This window comes from Manis javanica, chromosome 2 (assembly GCF_040802235.1).
Source record: "Manis javanica isolate MJ-LG chromosome 2, MJ_LKY, whole genome shotgun sequence".
Taxonomy (NCBI): Eukaryota; Metazoa; Chordata; class Mammalia; order Pholidota; family Manidae; genus Manis; species Manis javanica.
Window position 1 is genome coordinate 42,331,358 of NC_133157.1, and position 20,846 is coordinate 42,352,203.

The window sequence follows — 20,846 nt, forward strand, 5'->3', positions numbered from 1 at the left end:
TAGTGTCTTTAAAGGAGTACTTGAGTTAAAAATCAGATCATTAGGGTCATTCCTAATCTAGCTGTTGTCCTTATAGGACACACACACACAGAGGGATAAGACAGCCATCTATAAGCCAAGGGGCCAGGCCTCAGAAGAAACCAACTCTGCCAATCCCTTGATTACCCAGCCTTCAGAACAGTGAGAAAATAAATTTAATTTGTTTAAACTACCCAGTCTGTGGTATTTTGCTTTGGTAGCCCTAGCAAACAATTCTATATTAAAATATCACAATTTATCCCTTTTATCCCTTCTAATATAGATGGATATTTGGGATAATTTCAGCTTGGTGCTACTATGAATAAAACTGCTCTGAACAGTACTGAAGATGTCTGTTTGAGCACATGCACTCATCTCTTTTGAGCATATCGAGGATATGGGATATAGGGTAGGTGCAAGCTTAGCTTTGGTGTACATTGCCACTTTTCAAAAGTGGTTGTACCAATTTGCACTCTAGTACTAAAAGACTAATATGCATTTTTTAAATACCATGATTAAAGACACTGATTAATTTATCTGATGGTTATTTCCATTCAATGGATGTGAGTCAGTACGAGAGTGATGAGGCATTGGGGACTTGTAACTAGAGATGCTTTTATGCATTAATCTTGTGTGCTGCATCTCTTATCAAAAAATAAAAATTAGAACCAGTGGATCTTCTGAATGATAGCAATATGGTTTGCTTTGGACATATTATTTATTTTCCACGGGCAGCAAACATTCCAAGAAGCTTAAAAATAAGAGAATTGGTCTTGTCTTTGTATCATTTCCTTTCTTCTAAGAACATAGAAGAAATTATTTTGGCCATGTGAAAGTACTACTGAAGAATGCAGATCTGGGCTTTTTTCAGTAATCCAAAAAATGCTGAAGATTCTGAAATTATTTACCTGAATTCTTAGGGCAGAGTCCAAATCTATGAGACTGTATTTATGCTACTGCTGTTATTGGGCTTTAAAAAAAAAAGATTATGCTCTGGGTATTTATATTCATTTCATTTATGGAAATTACCTCTGACATTACCCAAAAATGGTCTAGAAAAGATGGCGCAGGGTTTGGAGTGAAAGACCCGGCTTCAAAACTAAGATTTGCTGCTTACCAGATGTGCTGCCTTAGACAAGTTAACTGAACCCTGAACCAGTTTCTTGCCTGGTAAAGTGGGGAGAACAGTATCTGTCGCACACAGTCCTTATAAACTTTAATAAGATAAAGGATGTGAGACATTCGGTCCAGTGCCTTTCTAGAATATATAACAGAATGCTGCTAGGTGTTTTTATTTAAATGTACTCATTAGTAACTTCTCGATTTACAACGTGTTGTATCTATGTATACCAAACAAGCTAACTGGGATTCTCCTCCACTTTATTTCTTTCCTCAAGCCACAAATGTGCATATATCCACTTAGAGTAATTTGAATTTTGAAATACTAATTCATAGGAGGAATGAATATGTGAAGCCCCAGATATGTGAAAAAAAAAGCATTCATATTTATTATATAGCACAGCCTGGGCCACACACAAGGGTCCTAGCTATACAGGACAAAAATCAAACCCAGAACTGTGTGACTCCGAAGGCCATTTACTCAATCCTTCTTTCCATATTCATGCATGTGAATTTTATTTAAAGATTCAGCATCTTGAAAAATATCCAAAAGGCATTTTAGTGGTCAGATAACATCTCTATCTAAAGCAGCACCCAGCAATTCATAAACATCACACGTTGAGGATACGAGGTCTCCCTCTGGAAAATGGAGCTTACCTTTAACAGAAATGTTGAAAGGCTTTTCCACCATTCCAGCCACTGTGTTCACACTGCAGACCCAGACTCCTGAGTCAGAGGGGAGGATCCGGTGGATGGTGAAGGTGGCCACTGAGAGGTGACCCGTATGGTTAAAGTCTTTTGGCTGGAAAGGTCAAATACAAATAAAAGCTTCCAGGGAGGCATAAACACAAAGGTCCATAACACTGACCCCATCTCATTGTTTAATAAGAAGCTCTCTAGGAGAGATTAAGAAGCTAAATGCAATGCTAATATAATCATTGGCTTATTTCCAAAGCTATTGTAGTAGCCCTGAAAGTTTATGTTGGATTGATTCCCTGTCAGATCCTGCTGTTGTATTTGTGTCTTTGGGAGTGTGAGGTAAACACTTACAAGCTAGGAGTCTAATTCCTTTTACATTGTGTCTAGTAATATTTATACCCTTCTGATTAATACAGAGATGGCTGGGTGAGAGGACAAAATGGCCTCCTACAGTATTTGAGGGGCCACTGAATATGGAGCTGCAGAAAAAGTCAGGGCTCTGAAGACACATGGGCCTGAATTCACAGCCCAGCTCTACCACTTTTGACCAATTCCTTAGCTGCTTAACTCCACCCAGGCAGTCTCCACTTCTGCAAAAATAAAAAAGGACAAGTAATGTCACGGAAGACATTATATGTATTATGGTTGACCTCACAGGGTGGTGGTGGTCACTTCCATGAACTCCTGGAAAGGCCAACAGAACTTTGGAAGTTGTCCGTTGGCTTCTACTACCTAACAGGATGTTTGAGTAGAATCGGGAACATCTGAGGGGTAGAAACATCAGGTAATGGTAATGGCACATTCTACATATCCTGCCACTAAGAGGTCACTTAGATATGTCTTCTTGTCAAGTTGATTTTCAGTCATCTTTGAGAAAAAAATGAAATAATGATTTAAAAATATTTATATAAGAAAATACATCAACTTGTGACACAGATATTTGGGGTGGTTCCTGTCCAACTTGGAAGAGAGAAGGGAAACGGTGGAAAAATAGCTTAGTCCTTTCCAGCAAAGAAGTCTGTGACAGGGCCCTGGCCAGTGAGCACCAGCAAGGAGGTCAAGTGGAGAGGGAGGGGACCCAAAGTTGCACTCAGACCTGAGGGAACTCAGGACTCATGGTTTCTGAATTGGAGGTGTGGGAATAGATGTGTCTAGAGTCACATGGGTTATGCTGAACTTTCCTCTACTATATTCCACTAACTGCTGCTACAGTGAGCCTAATAGGAATAGGCCAGTCATCAAATCTCCATATCCTGATAGCGCCTGGTAGGTAGCACATGCATCTTGCCAATTCATGGGGTGCAAAACCCTTTTGTAGCCACTGGACCACATAATACTTCCTGATATGGGAGCTGGAGACATGGGGATATGGTGGGCTTGCACAGGCTGACATACTTCCTCCCACATACTGCTAGAAAGTTCTGCAGGATAAGTGCCATCCATGGCACTCAGCTTCATCAGTTCCACTGTGGTGACATATTTCCAACCTTGCACTGCAGTGCTGGCTGTGCAGGAGGAATCAGTGAATCTGCTTTCCCTCCCCAGGACTGTGGCATTTTGTCAAAGCTAACAATACTCTGGTATAGGGCACTGCCACGCCATGTGTGGAATCTAGCCTTCAGCGGGTGATTGTTACACTGTAAGCATCTAGTGGTTTCAGCAGGGCAGATGAAGAATAACTCTTACCTGGAGCACCGTCCCATCTGGCTTCACCAGGGTCATTTCCTCATTAGCAGGTAGTGGCCAGCCAGATGCTTTGCAGATGGGGTTAAATTTACCACTGTTTACTTCAATGTAATCTGGCAAATCCTCTATCTTTGGGGTCTTTCTTTGCATGCCTAGATTAAGAAAACAGCACTGTGGAATCTAACCTTTAACACAGCAACAGAAGTGATAATAAAAGAAGCTACCATTTAATAAGTTATGCACAGGGAAAGAACTTTGCGAATATTACACTGTTTTGTCATCATACAGTACATTTGGGAAGTGGGTGCTATTGTGGTCCCCATTTTATAGATGAGGAGACGTGAGGCTCAGATTCAAACTCAAACCTTTATGAATCTAGAGTCTCCACTCTTCCCCATAATGTTGTGCCCCCCTCCATGGCCCTGGGACAAACAATCTCAGTATTAAAATGATCATCATGGTGATATCTCCCCTGGCCCAAGAATTTTCACAAAACTGAAAACTAGCTCTTCCATTCAGCCAAGAACCCTGGGTTCAGCAATATGATCCTCTGTTTTGATATATGAGAGATGTCTCACTGATTGGGAAGTCTGCAAGTAGATGATTAAAAACATTCACATTTACATCCAAGAAGTAGAGTGGAAAATAACTCTCCCAAATCAATTACTAGTCAACAGCCAAATCTAAAAATATTGCTGCCAACATTGAAAGTAGAAAAATTGTTTCTAGTATCAAAAAAGGTATCAGGTACCCAAAAAGGACCACGCCTAATGTCTACAGAGTAGACAATGAATTATCCTGAAAAATAACAATTGGATTTCAAACTGCAGGGTCCTAGAGAACCTTGGAGCATTTGTAACTGAAAACAGCCCCCACTTAGTAAAGAAGGCAGCACACGGAGGGGCCCAAGAGCCGCAGTCATGTGTTATTCTCAGTGGTGGGAGGAGGTGGGGTCCAGGTAAACGCATCAGTATTGATATTTTATATTGATATCCTATTGCTCAGGCCTAGAATGAAGTGGGTAAAGGGTATGGAGGACAGGAGAGGCCTAATAACTACAAAGGTAGTTCTCTGAAATATCTATAGGTTTAAAGAGATTATGATAAGAAAATTTACAAAATATTTCAGCCTAAGAAGTTATTTGCCTGGGAATTTTTATTAAAAGTGCCTTGATGAAGGGAGGAGCCTAGTAAACATAATGTTCTTCATGTAATTGTAGATTGATGATATCAACAAAAAAAAAGTATACCCAATCTTACATATTTTCACATTTTTATCCTTCTCCTTCCTCCACCATTTAATTTTTTTCCCCCATTATCAATTTTAGTTCATCTTAACACTTTTGGAAAAAATGTAAAGCCAAATATTTTTTACCTCAAAGATGATCTTTACCAAATAGCAAGACTGAACTAAACAAACAGACCAATAGCAACAATGAAGAACTGTTTAACATTTTAAAATTTATTCTCTAACAAAAATATTCACTTAAGCCTTCTCTCTAATCGGTAAATTCGTTGTTGCCTAATCTATGTATCATGACATTTAATCATTTGATTCAGTTGCAAGTTGTTTGTTTTCCTTGTGCAGCACCCTCACTAAATGGAAAATACATAAACATTTGAGTGCTCTTTATTTACACTTATAAGTAACAAGAGAAATTTATTTGATTGCAAAGCTTAAGAAGAAACCAATAAGTTAGAAAAAAATACACAGCATGACTTCTACACTCAGATTAATTTTTCTAATATGTGTAATGCTTTACAATTTACAGATATTTTTAAATATTTATAATTCAGCAGGGACTCCTTATTCATAAAGCTTATTTGAAATAAAAATTACAAAAAAAAAGTGCCTTGACACTTTTAAGCCATCTTTCCTTCATTGTCCCCTTGCATTTTCTGCAGATGGATGGAGGTAAGGTGGATATAAAGGTGGAGGGTAGGGTGCCGTGATGGAGAAAGGGGACGACTCTGAGAGCTCGGACCTGGATCTAGATCAGAAGACTCACACCTTTTGCAGCATCAGCCTTAGAACAGAAAGGAAGATGTAAAATAGAAATTCAAAACTTCATGCTTATTTTCTGTCCATTTTCAATCTAATGCTCTGATGGTCCCAAGGCATTTCCTCCCCTTCCTAGACCCTGCCTTACAGCAAAATCAGAACACTGGGGAAAGAAGAGAAAGGGTGAAGCTGACATGCCAAAGGCTTTTAAAAAGCAATTGTTGCTATTGCCCTCACATATTTGCTCTGATTTTAAAACTAGCAAAGAGAAGGCTACACCTGTCTTACTACTCTGAGTAGGGAGTTTACTGGTTGTATGTTTCTTTCTGTAACATTTATATTTATATGATTGAAAAATACATATATTTATTATTTTAAAATGTTGAAAATGAATAAAAATAAGCTTCTGTTAATTTAAAAAAGTATATTCTAGGGCAGGAGTTAGCAAGCTTGCTCTATAAAGGACTAGGTAGTGAATATTTTCAGCTTTGCAAGCCATAAGTTCTCAGTTGTTGTAGTGGGAAAGCAGGCCCAGATGACACATTGCCAACATATGGGTATGGCTGTGTTCCAGTGAAGTTTTCTTTAGAACATTGTTGCTATTGGGTGTTGCTATGGATGGTAGGGCGATAAAAAGGAACGAAGCACTGATATGTGCTATGACACTGACAGGCCTCAGAACAGTATGGTAAGCAGAAGAAGCCAGCCGAAAAGACAATATAGGATCTCATTTACAGTGTATAAAATGTCAAAAATAAGTAAATTTGTAGAGACAAAAAGTAAATTAACGGTTGCCAGGGGCTGGAAGGAGGGGAGAAAGGAAGTTACTGCTCACAGGTACAAGGCTTCTTTTGATATGATGGCAACATTCAAATTTTAGATTATGGTAATAGCCATACAACTCTGTGAACATACTAAAAACAATTGAATTGTACAATTTAAGGGAATGAACTTCATGGTGTAAAAGTATATCTCAATAAAGCTGGTGAAATAAAAGATAGTGGGCTGGACTTGGTCTGTGGGTCACTGCTGGCCCCTGCTCTAGGGTAATTTCTGAACTAGAATTATTTATAATTTCATCTTGAGGGTAACCTTTTCCACTTTTTTCTTTCTTTCTATCTTTAAAAAAAAATACCCTTTTCCAGACTGCTCCAAAATAGTTCTTTCCCTGTTGTGCCATATCCAGGGAAAAGCCTGGTCCTGGAAAAGGGAGCAGAAGAGGTAGACAGAGTTGTCCAATAGCCAGTCATCACTTAATGTGCTACAAAGAACACATGGTTTATTCCTAGTAGAAGGAGAAATGAAGGCTAGTATGAAGGGCCCTAGAAAATAACAAGAATGCTGTCCTTAAGGACTTGGGATGTATTCTTCCCAATTTATGAATGGAAACAGAAGTGACTTGAGGATCATGGGTTTCTGGGGCAACAATCATACCAGGAAATCTTTGTTCAAATGTGCCAAACATGGCCCCAACTACAGTGTTACCTTGCTTTACCTTCTTTCTCACACTGGAGCCCTTCTGGAAAGCAGATGCATCCTTGGAACCGATCACACCTCTCCCCATTGGTACACCCACACATGAGCTTACAGTCTGGCCCATAGTAACCAGGCTGGCATGCTGTAAACAAAGACATCAAAACAAGTGTTAATACAGGGGAGGGGAGAAAACTATGACTGAAGGTGGCTAGTTTTATTTTTCTATCAATCCCTATCAACTCTCTCAGCTATTAACCTTGCTGACTCACATAAGGTAGTATATGATTTATCTGAATTACTAGGAACATAAAAGTTTGGGGAATTCTTCTTTCAGGAAAGTTGAATAGGCTCTTACTAAGCTAAACTTCTCTTAACAACTATATTTAAAATACAATTACCTGAAAAAAGTAAGAAAAGCAAGCCAGCCCTTCAGAAAGCACTGAAGAGTTGAGGGAAACAGGCAAGTTCTGAAGGGAAGTTTGGAAGATGGGAATGGTGTGCTTCCTGTTTTTCACTTTTTAGTCTAATGTTTGGGCACAGTTGACATTAGGTAGGCAAGCTGAAACCCCAAAGAAAACCTGGAGCCTTACTGGCCTACAGAAGCAGAGGAAACAAGGCACCCACAGCCACTGGAAAATGAGAGGGAAAGCCTGAAAAGGCAGAGCCAGAGAGAGGAAGTCCTTATTTTTCACTGGTCCCTGAGCCTCATATTCTCAGCAGAGAGACTCAAAGCAGCCCAGCTAAGGATGAAACAACTGAACTGAGTTTGATCTGATGACTAAGAGTCAGAGTTTACAGTTTGAGTCCTACCAAGTTAATTTCCTGCTAAAACATAACAAAATAAAATCAACATCCCTCAAAGGAATATATCAAACTCCAGAATCTCTACAATATAACATTTACAATATCCAAGATACAATCCCAAATTACTCAACATAAGAAGAAATGGAGAATTATGACCATTTTCAGTAGAAAAGAATATCAATAGAGGCCAATCTTAGGGACCAAATGTTGGAAATAGTGGGTAAGAATTTTAAAGCAACCATAATAAGTATGCTCCACACAGTAAAGGAAGATATTCTCACAACAAGTTAAACAATGATAAATCTCAGCAGAGAAATATAAACTATAAAAAATAACAAAAAAAATTATAGAACTGAAAAACACAATGTCTGAAACAAAAATGGACTTAGCAAGAGAATGGAGATGATAGAGGAAAGAGTCGAAGTTGAAGCTATCTCAGGAGACATCTAATCCGAACAGAGAAAAATTAGGAAAAAATCATTAGAACCTCAGGAACCTACAGGACAATATGAAAGGTTCTAACACATATGTAATTGGAGGTCAAGGAAGGAGTCTGGGAGAACATTAGAATAATTCAGTTCCATAAAATCTTAGTGATTTCTTGGGCCACACATGGGCTAGAATGGGTTAATGAAATGTACTCTCATGAATTTGGCTCTAGAGACACATTCATTATGAAACTGATGAAGCTTGTGTTCTAGACTCCTCACAAGCATGCACCCTTTCCTGGGCCCTAGCAAAGCACTCACATATGCACATGTTTTTTTTAATTTATATGATTTTTAATAATTTCTTTGTAAAGCAGGACTGTATCTTCCCCTACCTGGAGGTAGGTACCTTTTACTTTAAGATGTACTTTTCTGATGCCAGATAGGATTCCTCTGATGTGGCATCATCAGTGCTCCATGGGAGTGGACACAGCATTTAGAGGGAACTGAATGAGTTCTGAAGGTAGCTGAAGCTTACTTCTGTGTACTTCTCCTCTTTGCCCTCTTACTTCGAGCCCCTAGCACTGTGCTGTCCAGCATGGTAGTCACTTGCCCGTATGGCTATTGAATTGGCTAGTCCAATTGAGATTTCAAAGACTTAGTATGGAAAAAAAGAATGTAAAACATCTGTAATACTTTTTTCTAATGATTACATGTTGAAATAATAATATTTTTGATATATTGAGTTAAATAAAATCCTAAACTTATTTCATCTGCTTGTTTTTTCCTTTTTTAATGTGGCTACTGTTAATTTTTTAGTTGTACACATGCCTTATTTATATTTCTACTGAATTGCTCTTCCCTACACCATTGTTACCAATTTTCTGGGGATCCCATCATAGCTCCCAATATGCCAGATGTGGAAAAAGCTGACTTTGTGAGGTCAATACTGAAAAACCTTTGAGCTCAGGCTAATTCACCACATTAATATTCATTAGGGAGTTTCTGGCAAATTTGGCTGCAGGTTCATGTTTGACAGTAGATTTCAAATGCATACTGGAAAGTAGATATAAAGCATATACCACTGAGCTTCACCAAATGAAAGTGTATTTTAGAAAGGGCAGAGGGAATCCTTGCATAGGTGAAGTTAATACTATTTAAGAAAGGTCCACAGAAAAAAAAATCTTTACTTCCTCGATTTTCAAATCCCATCTTATCTGCATCTAACCTAAAAGCTCTGATATTTATGGCCCACTGGGAAAAACAAATCTTCTATGACCTTCCAACTCAAAGTGTGATCTGAAAACCAACAATATCAACACCACCTGGGAGCTTGTTAGAAATGAAGAAGCTCAGGCCTTATTCCAGACCTATGGAATCAGAATTTTTGTTTTAATAAGGTCCTCAGCTGATATATATGAGAAGCACTTTTTTAAAATTCAGGTATCATTGATATACAATCTTATGAATGTTTCACATGAACAACATTGTGGTTTCAATATTCACCCACATTATCAAGTGCCCCCACTCATGTCCCATTGCAGTCACTATCAGCATAGTAAGATGCTATAGAGTCATTACTTGTCTTCTGCATGCTGTACTGCCTTCCCTGTGACCTACCTATATTGTAATTGTGAATTATAGTGCCATTTAATCCCCTTGTCCCTCCCTCCCCAAGAAGCACTTTTTATGAGGCACAGAGTCTTAATGTGAAAGTGTAATTCACTTTGGATATAAAGATTTGTAATTTAAAACCCTGTAGCTCAGCAATGAATAGTTGCAATAAATATCTGAGCAGTCTAGGTATATCCCACACTGTGATTTCCAGAAGCATGCCAGATCTTCTTGCTGTACCTGCTAGAACTTTTTGTGTTTTGGGGTATGCATACCTTCATTGCACTGCAGGCCCTTCCAGCCTGTGGCACAGGAACACCCATAGGGGTCTGGGAGACAGAACACGTAGGACTTGCATCCCTCTGGTCCACTACACCTTTCTTTACAAGTTCTGCCAAATGTGTGCAGTTCACAAGCTTGGGGGCAGAGGAGAAAAAGATGATTCAGAGTCAAATATGCAACCCCTTGAAATGCATGATTCTTCTTTTAAAGGGGATCTCCTAGATCAGTGAATATGAAAAATTATCCAGTCTCAGCTATGGCATAAGCAGGTGAACAAACCCTCATGGCTCATTTTACAGATAATAAAACTGCCCCTCAGAGAGGACAACAGAGCCAAAACCCACAGGTGTGTAGGTTGTGCACTGCACAAACCTAGACTGTGACATTTATATTATAGACATTGTAGATTTGTATACTCATTGCAACTTTATAGTCATTGGCAATAAAGAACCTTCAGTAAAGGGCACCTTTTTAAAAATTCACACAAAGCTACCATATGGATTAGCACAGTCCATTTAGCTTTCAATCCCAACTGTGTCTAGATCTAAAATTCTAGATCCAGCAATTATGACTTAAAATCTACAACCTACTCACCAAGTACTCTTGACTTACCCTTCTCACATGTTCTCCCCATAAACCCAGGAGGGCAGGTGCATTCTCCAGTGTCTTCATGGCAGACACCATTGTTCATACAAACAGTGCAGTCACGATTACATGCAGGTCCCCACTTCTGAGTTTCACATCCTTTCGTTAAAGAAAACAAAGCTCTAGTGAGTAGAGTGCATTCATTCAGCCTTTACTGAGTACTTGCCTCATGTGAGTCATTTTTAGTGGACACTGGTAAATGACAACAAACAAAATACAACATCTTTTCTCTAAAAGCTAATAGTCTAATGATAGAAACAAAGACAAGGAGTACCTAATCCTGTCTTGGGGATAGAAGAGGGTATAATGGAAGGCTTCCCAGAAGAGGTGATATGTGTGCTGAATCTACAGGACCACCTAAGTAGCAAAGATAGGCTGCAGAGGGTGTTCCAGGCAAAGTGAGTATGCTCCATCCACAGCATGCTCAGGAGCTGCAGGTATGATGAGAGACCAGAGCAGTGATTTTCAAAGTGCAGTCCCTGACCAACAGCTTCTGCATTGCCTGGGAATCTGGTAGAAATGCGCATCTCAAGTGCATTCCTTATCCATGACCTACTGAATGCGAAACTCTGCAGGTATCCTAGCAATCTGTGCTTACTAAGTCCTCCAGATAATTCTGGTACATTCCAGAGTTTGAGAACCTCTGGTCTTCAGTGTGAGGAGAAGGGATTCAGCTCTGAAGGGAAGCAGGAGGTAATAGCATCCACCTGTTTTTCAGGTAGAAAACTAGAAGTGAAACAAGAAACACAAAACCAGTAGTACAAGGACGGTAAAATGCTTCCAGGTTCATATTTCCTCCTACACTTGGTGACTTTAGTTTGTTAGTTAAGACTAAGAATACCTTCTGATATAAGGAAAGTCCAGGAATTGGATGACCCTCTGTGGTCAAGAATTTAATTTCTCATCTGAAAGGAACTAGTAATTTCTTTGTCCTTGAAAGTTAGTCTTAAAATGGTAAGCTTGGATCTGTGCCTACGGCTGATGTAACCTTATAATTTCTTTGGCAAGAACTCCTGCTTATCAGGACTTTCTCTAAAATAATCAGGAAGACTGTCAACACAGACCCTTTCTTTACAGGCTTCCACTTAGTAGATAAAACTACAAAATGTCTAAAAGCTAATACATGACTTAATAAAGGGAAAAAGTACCTCTGCACAATTAGTGGTTTCTTGAGAGCCAGACCACAGGTTATTTGCATGTAGTGAAAACTAATGATGGCAGACCATAGAGATGAAAATGGGCTCCCTGTTAACAGTACATGATGTCTCTTAACACTGTAGCTATCTATAAACTTGTCCCAGCTTCACTCCTAATCCTGGGACAGAAGAAAAAATAAAGCTCAAGAGTAGAATTGGGGTGATCTGTTAGGGATGTAGACATCAGGAAGAGTTTAATGATAAGCAACATGTATGCAGTGGGCTTCTGTTGTTTTCCTCAAAAGCCTTGTGGTTTAGTATTTTAGTTAACCACATATATAGAGATGGTATCTGGAAAGACATCCTATAAACTTAACGCTTGTGAGAAATATTTTGTCAGAGAGAGAATTTATACTGAAAAGAAATCCTATAAATACAATGAGTGTGATTTTTAACAAAGTTTTTATGCACTGACTAATCATGGGTTTCGATTCATCCTTGAGAGAGACTTACAGTTATACGAAATGGACAAATGCCTTCAGCCGTACCTCATTATTAAGTACCAAATAAATCATACTGGGGAAAAACACTCTTAAAAGACATGATTGTAACCCAACTCAGAGTTTCTTAGAATGATTTTAGATATCAGCAGTGTTCCTGTTTCATTGAGATACTCCTAGCAGCAGAGCAATGAATATGTGCTCCTAGCCATCGGAGAAGAGACAACTTGGAAATCAAAATGTGTTTCAAGTCTTTCATTATATCTTAAAAGGTCAGGTGAATTTTAAATTCTAGTCTACACTGAAGCCATGTTTGTTGTAACATTAAAAAAAACCTTCTAAGTCTTTTACCATATAGCAACATCTGATGTTCCTGATATTGTTAGAAAATGGACTCCTTTACCCCAGATTCTGAGTACCCCTGGGGAGAGAAAGCATCTAAATGAAATGAATGCAAACTGTGTTCTTGCCATTCAGACTTTCCACTGAGTACAGTGGAATAAAGGGGGATTTCACCTGCCCAAACTAAATGAACCACACTTTTCACACTTCTATTGTCATAATGCAATAACTGTTTATGTATATGACTGCTCTGAGGACTACCCAAGGGACAGCGATCCATCTTATTATCTTTGTATTCTCAATGCTAACACAATGCTGGGCATGGAGTTAGTATCAATGTATATTGGTTGTATGAATGAATAAATATAATGAAAAGTAAAATTAATACTCTTCATAGGTTAGAGATACCAATCAGTAGCTGAATGACAGAGCAGCCCAAGTACTTAGACCTGAATGCCTGAATATTTAATGTCATGAATAACTGACATAGCTGGGGAAAATTCAGGGAAAAACTTTTTTTGCTTTCTATAGATCAATTTCTTATAAAAACTAGTGGTAATTATCAAAACCGAAAGTTTCTGTGATGACTGCCCTTGCACTGTTCACGATGTAAGAACTTATTCACTATGTAAGAACTTGTTCACCATGTAAGAACTTGTTTGTTATGCTTCAAAAGATTGGAGACTGTTGAGAATTAGGCTTGGGGTTGATTAATGATTGTGCATTGAGTCCCCTATACAGAATTTTATTGTTGTTAACAACCATTTGATCAATAAATATGAGAGATGCCCTCTCAAAAAAAAAAAGCAAAAACTAGTGGTAATGGTTACTTCCCACTTTGATACTTAGAATAGGAGAAAAAAGTTTTCAATAGTTCTAACTCATACATTTTCAAACCTGGAAACAGAAATTATATTTGAGCTTTAAATGAACTAGAACATGTGGGATTTATAGGGCACTTAATGTTTAACTAGATAATAGACCAAACCAGGAGGCCCAACTCATTGCCCGGTGGCAGACACTTTTCAGGGAGACTGCCCACCTCCCTGTGACTCCCCCTTTTTATGGGACTGATGCTGTTGCTATTCAAGTGTGAGATCTTCATGCCTGCAAGGTAGCATGTGGCTCCACCCTTGTCTATAGCTCATTGATCTAGACAAACAGACACCTAGCATATGTTAGGTCAGTCTAATTCTTTATCCTGGGAATTCAAAATTTGGACATAACAGAAACACTGTTGAAGCTGTGTTAGAGTAATAGTAGCAGCCTAGAAAGCCCAACCTCCCCTCCACAGTGCCGAGCCTCAGACATTCCCTTGGAGCCTATCTTTTCTGGAAACTTGTCAGCTTTTCCATCAATTTTCTAGATGCCTTACATGGAAGTATAAGTGTACTTCCAACCAATCCCTGGTTTTTGATAGAGGATCCAGAGTCGGTTTCTGTGACTCACAAGTAAAAATCCTAACAACCACAGCATCACAGGTGGTGGCTTCTCAGTCACTTACTCCGGACTATCAGCCTGGTGAAGGCAGAGGTGAAGAGGTTTCCTCCTATGTACCTGGCCGAGTACACCCCAGCATCCTGGGGTTGAGCATGAGGCAGATGCACTTCTAAAATATCAGGTACTTCGTGCCGGGGCACCGAGTGGATGAAGGAACCTGGTAAGGAAGGAGAGTGGAGAAAAATGGGTCACTTTCAAACAATCGTATTTCCTTGTCTGACCCTACTTTTTAATCAGCTTTACCTGGCCTGATAAAGAAAATGTGCTCTAGCATATTGGATGTGGGAGAAGAATGAAAAGGCTGAGCTGTTCAGTGCTCTCCCAACAGTCAAGAAAGTCATGGTCACAGAGCGGAGAAGTTCTTCTGTGGGATCTACCACCAAACAATGGAGATGGGGTTGCCAAGAGTTCTTATTCTGCAGGGAGAGGTGAACAGGCAAAGCTGGGTGGGAAATGTCAAGTAGCCCTGCCAACTAATCAGTTAACCAGGAGATACCTAGAATCACATTACTCCAATCTAGTAAGTCCTATCCATTCATAGAACTCAGAAGTCTCCATCAGTATTTCAGCCGGGTCAGGCAACTGCCACCAGGTGGTGCTAAACCAGAGACCTAAAGAGATGTATATCACACAGTTGGACCCCCCAGAACTTTCAGCTGGCTTCCCAGGCCTACTCTGGTCATTTCCTTAACCTTGTAATCAACCTCACATTTTACATGGCTGAATTTCGGACCCCATTTATCCCATCACGATGAGGTTTCATTGTGCATTGATAATTCATATAATGTATGTACATTCATGTATGTATATGAATCTCCACTTTAATTTACTTGATTAAATAATCAGACACATTGCCTAAGACAACTGCTATCATAGAATTTGATTAGTTTGTATCATAATAGCTCTATTTTCAACATCTGCCCCCATGACTATAATGGGACAATGACCCAACAGGTTTTGTGCTCTCCAGTATCTCACACCACAGAGCTGGAAGGAAACAAAACACACACTCACCATTTTTGTAAATCACTGCATCTTCTTCTTTAATCAACACCTTTTTGAAAGATATGTTCACATTATCTCCCCTGTCCACAGTCATAGTTAAAGTAGCTGGTAGGAAGGAAGCTTTCAAAAGAGAGAAAAAAAAAAAGAGAAAATGAGGTCCCATTTTCTCTAGGAGAAACTGAACTTTGACCTTGACCTTCAGAAGATGAAGGCTGGCACTTGCCAGGAATTGGCTGATTTTTACACTATGAAAAACAGTGGTAGCTAATGGGTTTTAGCCTTTTAAAGTCCTACACCTTTTGAAGAACCTGATGAAAGGAATAGTCATTTCCTCTGTAAACATGTAAATAGGTACACACAATATACATATACACATTTTTTCCATGCAACTAGCTGGGGAGGTGAGGACTTCATGTTGATTAATACCTATTCTCAAGCTAATACCTGATATTAACTATAACTCAGCCATCCTTGTACAATCCCTACCAAATTTTCTCAAAGTAGTAAAGAAAATGAATGGCCAGACATTTGCCAAGTGCCTCTTCTCTTGGGTCCTTTTAGTTGTTGCTGCTCAAAATAATTCTAATTGCTTGGAATGTCCCTGAACATTCCACAGATGGAATCAGCACAATGCTGGACTTATTCCTAATGGTGTAAACATAGAAATATTGAAGAATAATGTAATATGGGACCCAATATCTTACCTTCTAATTAATTAATTATTAACTAACTATACATTAGATATGAAGTGACAGTTATGGGATGGGATAGTAGGAGGACACTGGGAAAGTTACTGTATATTTGACTTACAAAATCATTTTGGAAACTTCTGTCCTTGTCTGGGGTTGGAATACCACATTGCCTGAGTCTCCTAGCTTATTGCACAAGATGTGTGAATAAAATCTTCTAACATTCTCCCAGCCACAAGAGTTTCTGAATTCCTTTAACTTATACTATAATCCTCAGAGAGCTACAACTATAAGAATAAGGGGGGATTGACTTTGGTCTTTATTAAGTTTAGCCAATTTTTAAAAATTTTCAGCTTATTGAGATACAACTGATATACAAGTTAAGCCAATTTTTAAAATGTAAGAGCCACTGCTGAAAAAGGAGAAACAGAATACGTAACTTTCCTAAACACTGGGGGCAGGAGAGAATGGAAGTAAACAGAAGACATAAAAGAAGAGAAAAAAGCCCGAAGAAAAACCCCAGCATACAGGGAGTATTATGGCAAATAGGCAAATATATATTGAAGTCAGAGAACCTCAGAATGAATTTTTAAAAATATGTAACTATGTGCTTTTTCATGAGCTACACATTAGACATAATGACACATAAGATTAAGGGGATAGAAACATATATACTGGACGCATAATAACTAAAAGAAGCTGATACTGCAATATTTCTACCAGGAAAAAATTTATTCTAAAGTCAAGACAAAGTTTTAGGTATAAAGATGGTCTTTACATTGTGGTGAAAAGAAGCCATCTACCAGGAAGATACCGTAATCCTGATATGCACCTAAGGACAGAGGTTCAAACCCCATGAAACAAAAGCTGATAGAAATAAAGAAACTGAGAAATCTACAAGCAGAGTGGAAATGTTCAGAAACTGATTAATCAAACAGACTGAAAATTACTAAAGACAAATGGAAATTCTGAATAACACAATTAAAAATCTGTTGGGTAGTCATGGACCCCGGGGCCCAGCTATCTGAATACATGTTATTTTCAAATATATTGCCTTCCTTAGTAAGCCTCAAAGCACAGCTCTATGAATAGCAAAGAATCAATATCCTGTAGAACAAATTCTCTGGACACAGTGCACCTAACCTAGAAGCCAATGGTGTGAAGTCTGAATTCCCATGTTTAGCCTGGGAGCAAAAGCCACGAGGACCAGAGGGGCTCCTGCTGAGGACCATGAGGTGAGTCAGCCTTTGTTCTCATCTCACCTGCGACTTTCAGACGCATGGCCTTAAAGAGTCACCCGTGGGCCGTGAGCACCACTGAACTAGAGAGCTTCCCTCTGAGGGCAGAACATGTCTCTGAACCATGAGCAGAAGGACCTGGGCTTTCTGTTCGGCTGCCGGTTTGGCTGTGCCTGCTGACTGAGGCATGGTGCCCTGCCAGGACTCCCATATAAATGCCTAATTTAGTACAGATGATAACATAGGGCAAACCTGGAGGGACAATGGTGTGTGTGGATCGAAGGGTACTGTGAACACTGGAATAAGTCAGCCCCAGCTTTGAAGCCACCCTCTGCCACTTACTGGACCTCTTTGAGCAAGCTACTTCCTGCTGAACATCTCAGCGTCCTCATCTGTAATTTGAAAGTAAAAGAATTTACCTTAACAGGTTGTTAGGGATATTAAATGACAGGTCAAGCCCCTGGGTGCTCAGGCCGGGAGTCTTCCCAGATAAATGGCAACACCACTGTGCTGACATTTGTAATACGGACATGTGCGGCAGCTTTCTCAACAGGACTAAAATGGATCAACTGTGCAGGGAGGGCAGGCAGAGGACGGGCGAGGGCACTTTATGGGGCCCCTCTCACTACGACAGGGCACTTCCTTCGGCATCCTAACCTGTGCACCTCTTGCTCTCTGGGGCATGATTCTGAGTTCCTGAGAGAACTTTTCCTGACCAATTCATACTGTTGTTCTTTTCTATGTGGCTTGTTTATATTTTCTGCCCCTTTGTGTGAAAATTGTTTAGCTGATGGTGGGACCTACTCAGAATTGTGTTCTGAAAAGGAACCAAGATTCCCCACTAAGCTCAACTCCAATGTGACTTTTCTTTTTCTCCACTCTGTTGTTTGTTATCTGTTATTATTTCAGACTCTGTGCCTTTTACGCTCTCTTAGTTTAGGAGCACAGTCACCCCAGAGTTGCACTGCTGTCCAGCCTGCCACCTCTTTCATTAGTGTTCCTGGGATTGTTCTCTGCTGACTACTGATGAAGGGTCCATGATCTCCATGTGGTGCTTCGGGCTTTTTGATGGTAAAGGAGCCTGGCTTGTACACAATACACATAGATTGATTTCACGTGACTCAACTGGAACATGACAACAATAAACACCTTTTAAAAGTGCCTACTATGGGCCATTCATTATTTATAATATATTATACCAGGTACTTTGAGCACATTTAATTTTCATTGTATCTCTATGAGATATGTACATGTATCCTAATCTTACAAACGAGGAATTAAGGTACAGAGAGGTTCAGTAATTTGTCAAACTTGCTGTGTGATACAGCAAATTCCTGGGAGAGTCAGGGTTTGAACAAGGTAACTTGGCTATGGAAGTCTTTTGTAGGTTTTATAACGTTAGCACTTGAAAGTCCTACCATCTCATTTATAAATGAGATTCTAGAGGCCTAAGTTAGAACATGACTTGCTCACTACCATTCAGATGGGCTAATTAATTGACAGAACTTAAGAACACAGTTCACTATTCCTTAAGGGCTGGAGAAGAGAATAGATGGTAGTAAAAGTTATAAATAAAAGATGGATGAAAATTGAGTTAAATTTCAGTTGTCTCCTTTAATGTAGTGATAAAGACTAAAGCTAATAATGTAGGTTTATGTCCACTATTTTTTGGTATAATTTCACAACTGTGCTTTGGAGAAAGTACATCCACAGTCTACCACTTGGGAGATGAAGTTAAGGGTGACTAAGTTCCTTACCCAAGGCCTCCCAACAGGGAGTAAGTGTACAAGTTGAGACAAACTTACTAACTCCACAACTGTTCTGAAATACCAGCTCTTCAGGTGCATCCCACTCCGGACCCACTCCCTTAAGTCTCAATTCTAGCTACTCTGGGCTATATTCAAGTCCTCAAACAGACCACATGATCACTCATGTCCGAGTTGTGAACACCCTCCTTTCCTTCTGCTCCTTTTTTTCCCTGTTGTCTCCCTATCTTCTACTGATTCATCAGTCTCCCTCTAGATGTCCAGGGGTCTTATCAACCTCTGGGATCTAGGCTAAGTGCCCTCAGAGCTGCTCTCCAAATACCCTGCACTTCCCCATCCCAGCTCCAGGCAGGGCACAGTCCCCTGCTAGACTGAGCAGTCCAGGAGGGCAGGCTCTCCCCTGTTTTGAAAGACAGCATGGTGGTCATTAGGACCTGGCCTCTGGGCTCAGGCCTGCTGATCAAGCTTCCCAGGTCCAACGTTGGGAACACCTTATGTGTGAATGCACCTAAGTTACAATAGCTGTAAAAGCTTCATCTATTACTATGGGGTCATAATAGTCCTCACTAGACACGAATTTGGTAAAGACTAAATTAAATAGTAATGTATATAAGGTTGCCAGGGGAATGTCAGGCACATAAAAGTATCCAGGAAATGTATTCAAACCATGTTTGGGAAATTTGATATTCTTAAAGTAAAGCTATTTCTTTCTCTTTTTTTTTTATAATTAAGGTATCATTGGTATACACTTTTATGAAGGTTTCACAACAAAAACAATGTGGTTACTACATTCACCCTTACTATCAAGTCCCCCCATACCCCATTGTAGTCACTGTCCATCAGTGTAGTAATATGCCACAGAATCCCTGCATGTCTTTTCTGAGCTACAATGTCTTCCCCGTGACCCCACGAACACCATGTGCACTAATTATGATGCCTCACAGTTCCATTCTCCCTCCCTCCCCACCTGACCTCCCCCATCCCTTCCCTTTGGTAATTTTTAGTCCCTCCTTGGAGGCTGTGAGTCTGCTGCTATTTTGTTCCTTCAGTTTTGCTTTGTTGTTATTTCTTAAATGAAAGTAGGAAAAAAAGTCACCTGTGTGTCCTCTGATGAAACACTCTGAAACAGATCTATGGATGTGAAAGTTTCAAACTTCATTTATACTTCCCTCCCTTCTAAATGAAATCACCAATGAGGTTTGAACAAACTGTCTTTGACTTTTTTGGATGATGTCATTGATAAAAACAGTTTGGCTATTTGGAGTATGTGAGCCAATTTAAGCCATGTTTTGGCACATCTCAAATGGATTTTCCACTTCCTCCCCAGATGCACAAGTCAGCAGCAAGCTGGAATATGCTGATGTTTATTCTATCCCACTGTGTCCCTGGGCAGACACTTCTGAGTTCCCATCATGTTTTACCAGGGAATTAACAGTATCATGAAGACATCATTTTGGAGGTTTTCTTGATTCATTATAAAGATACCATTTTCCTCACATCATATTTCAACCACTGGATGGTCACCAAAAGAAACAGAATCAGTTCAACAGCTTGGGTGTTCTTATTATTAAAACACATGAGAGAAAGTACCACTTATTTTTTTATTTTGTATAAACTCAGTAACTATGTCAATTGCATTCAATTGCAGAGCTAGGCTCAAATCCAAGTCTGGCTGAATTTCACTCCCATACCTCTGCTCTATGCCCTGGGTTGCTTATCAAAGTTTCAGCTGGAGTTGTACTTCATAAAACAAATGCTCAGAATGGGAAGGGTAGTTAACATTAAGTGAGAGCAATGTACACAGGGTAGTGCAGTGGGCATTTAAATACAGGCTCTAAAGTCAGATCACTTGGCATCAAATCCCTTTCCCACTATTTACAAACTGCTATTGTTATTAT

General features: G+C 39.5%; 1 protein-coding gene across 4 annotated transcripts in view; it reads right to left on the minus strand.

The window, feature by feature from the left end:
- Nucleotides 1-20,846, minus strand: part of TEK (TEK receptor tyrosine kinase) — a 99,947-nt gene that overhangs the window by 30,966 nt on the left and 48,135 nt on the right. For 3 of the 4 annotated variants that reach the window (XM_073228411.1, XM_073228412.1, XM_073228410.1), the window contains 7 exons: nt 15,265-15,375; nt 14,255-14,407; nt 10,740-10,871; nt 10,121-10,261; nt 7,019-7,141; nt 3,523-3,674; nt 1,795-1,939 (listed from right to left, as the gene is read on the minus strand). In XM_073228411.1, the coding sequence (XP_073084512.1) occupies nt 1,795-1,939; nt 3,523-3,674; nt 7,019-7,141; nt 10,121-10,261; nt 10,740-10,871; nt 14,255-14,407; nt 15,265-15,375 (957 nt within the window). The remainder of the gene's footprint in view (nt 1-1,794; nt 1,940-3,522; nt 3,675-7,018; nt 7,142-10,120; nt 10,262-10,739; nt 10,872-14,254; nt 14,408-15,264; nt 15,376-20,846) is intronic. The other variant, XM_073228413.1, reaches the window with a different exon arrangement.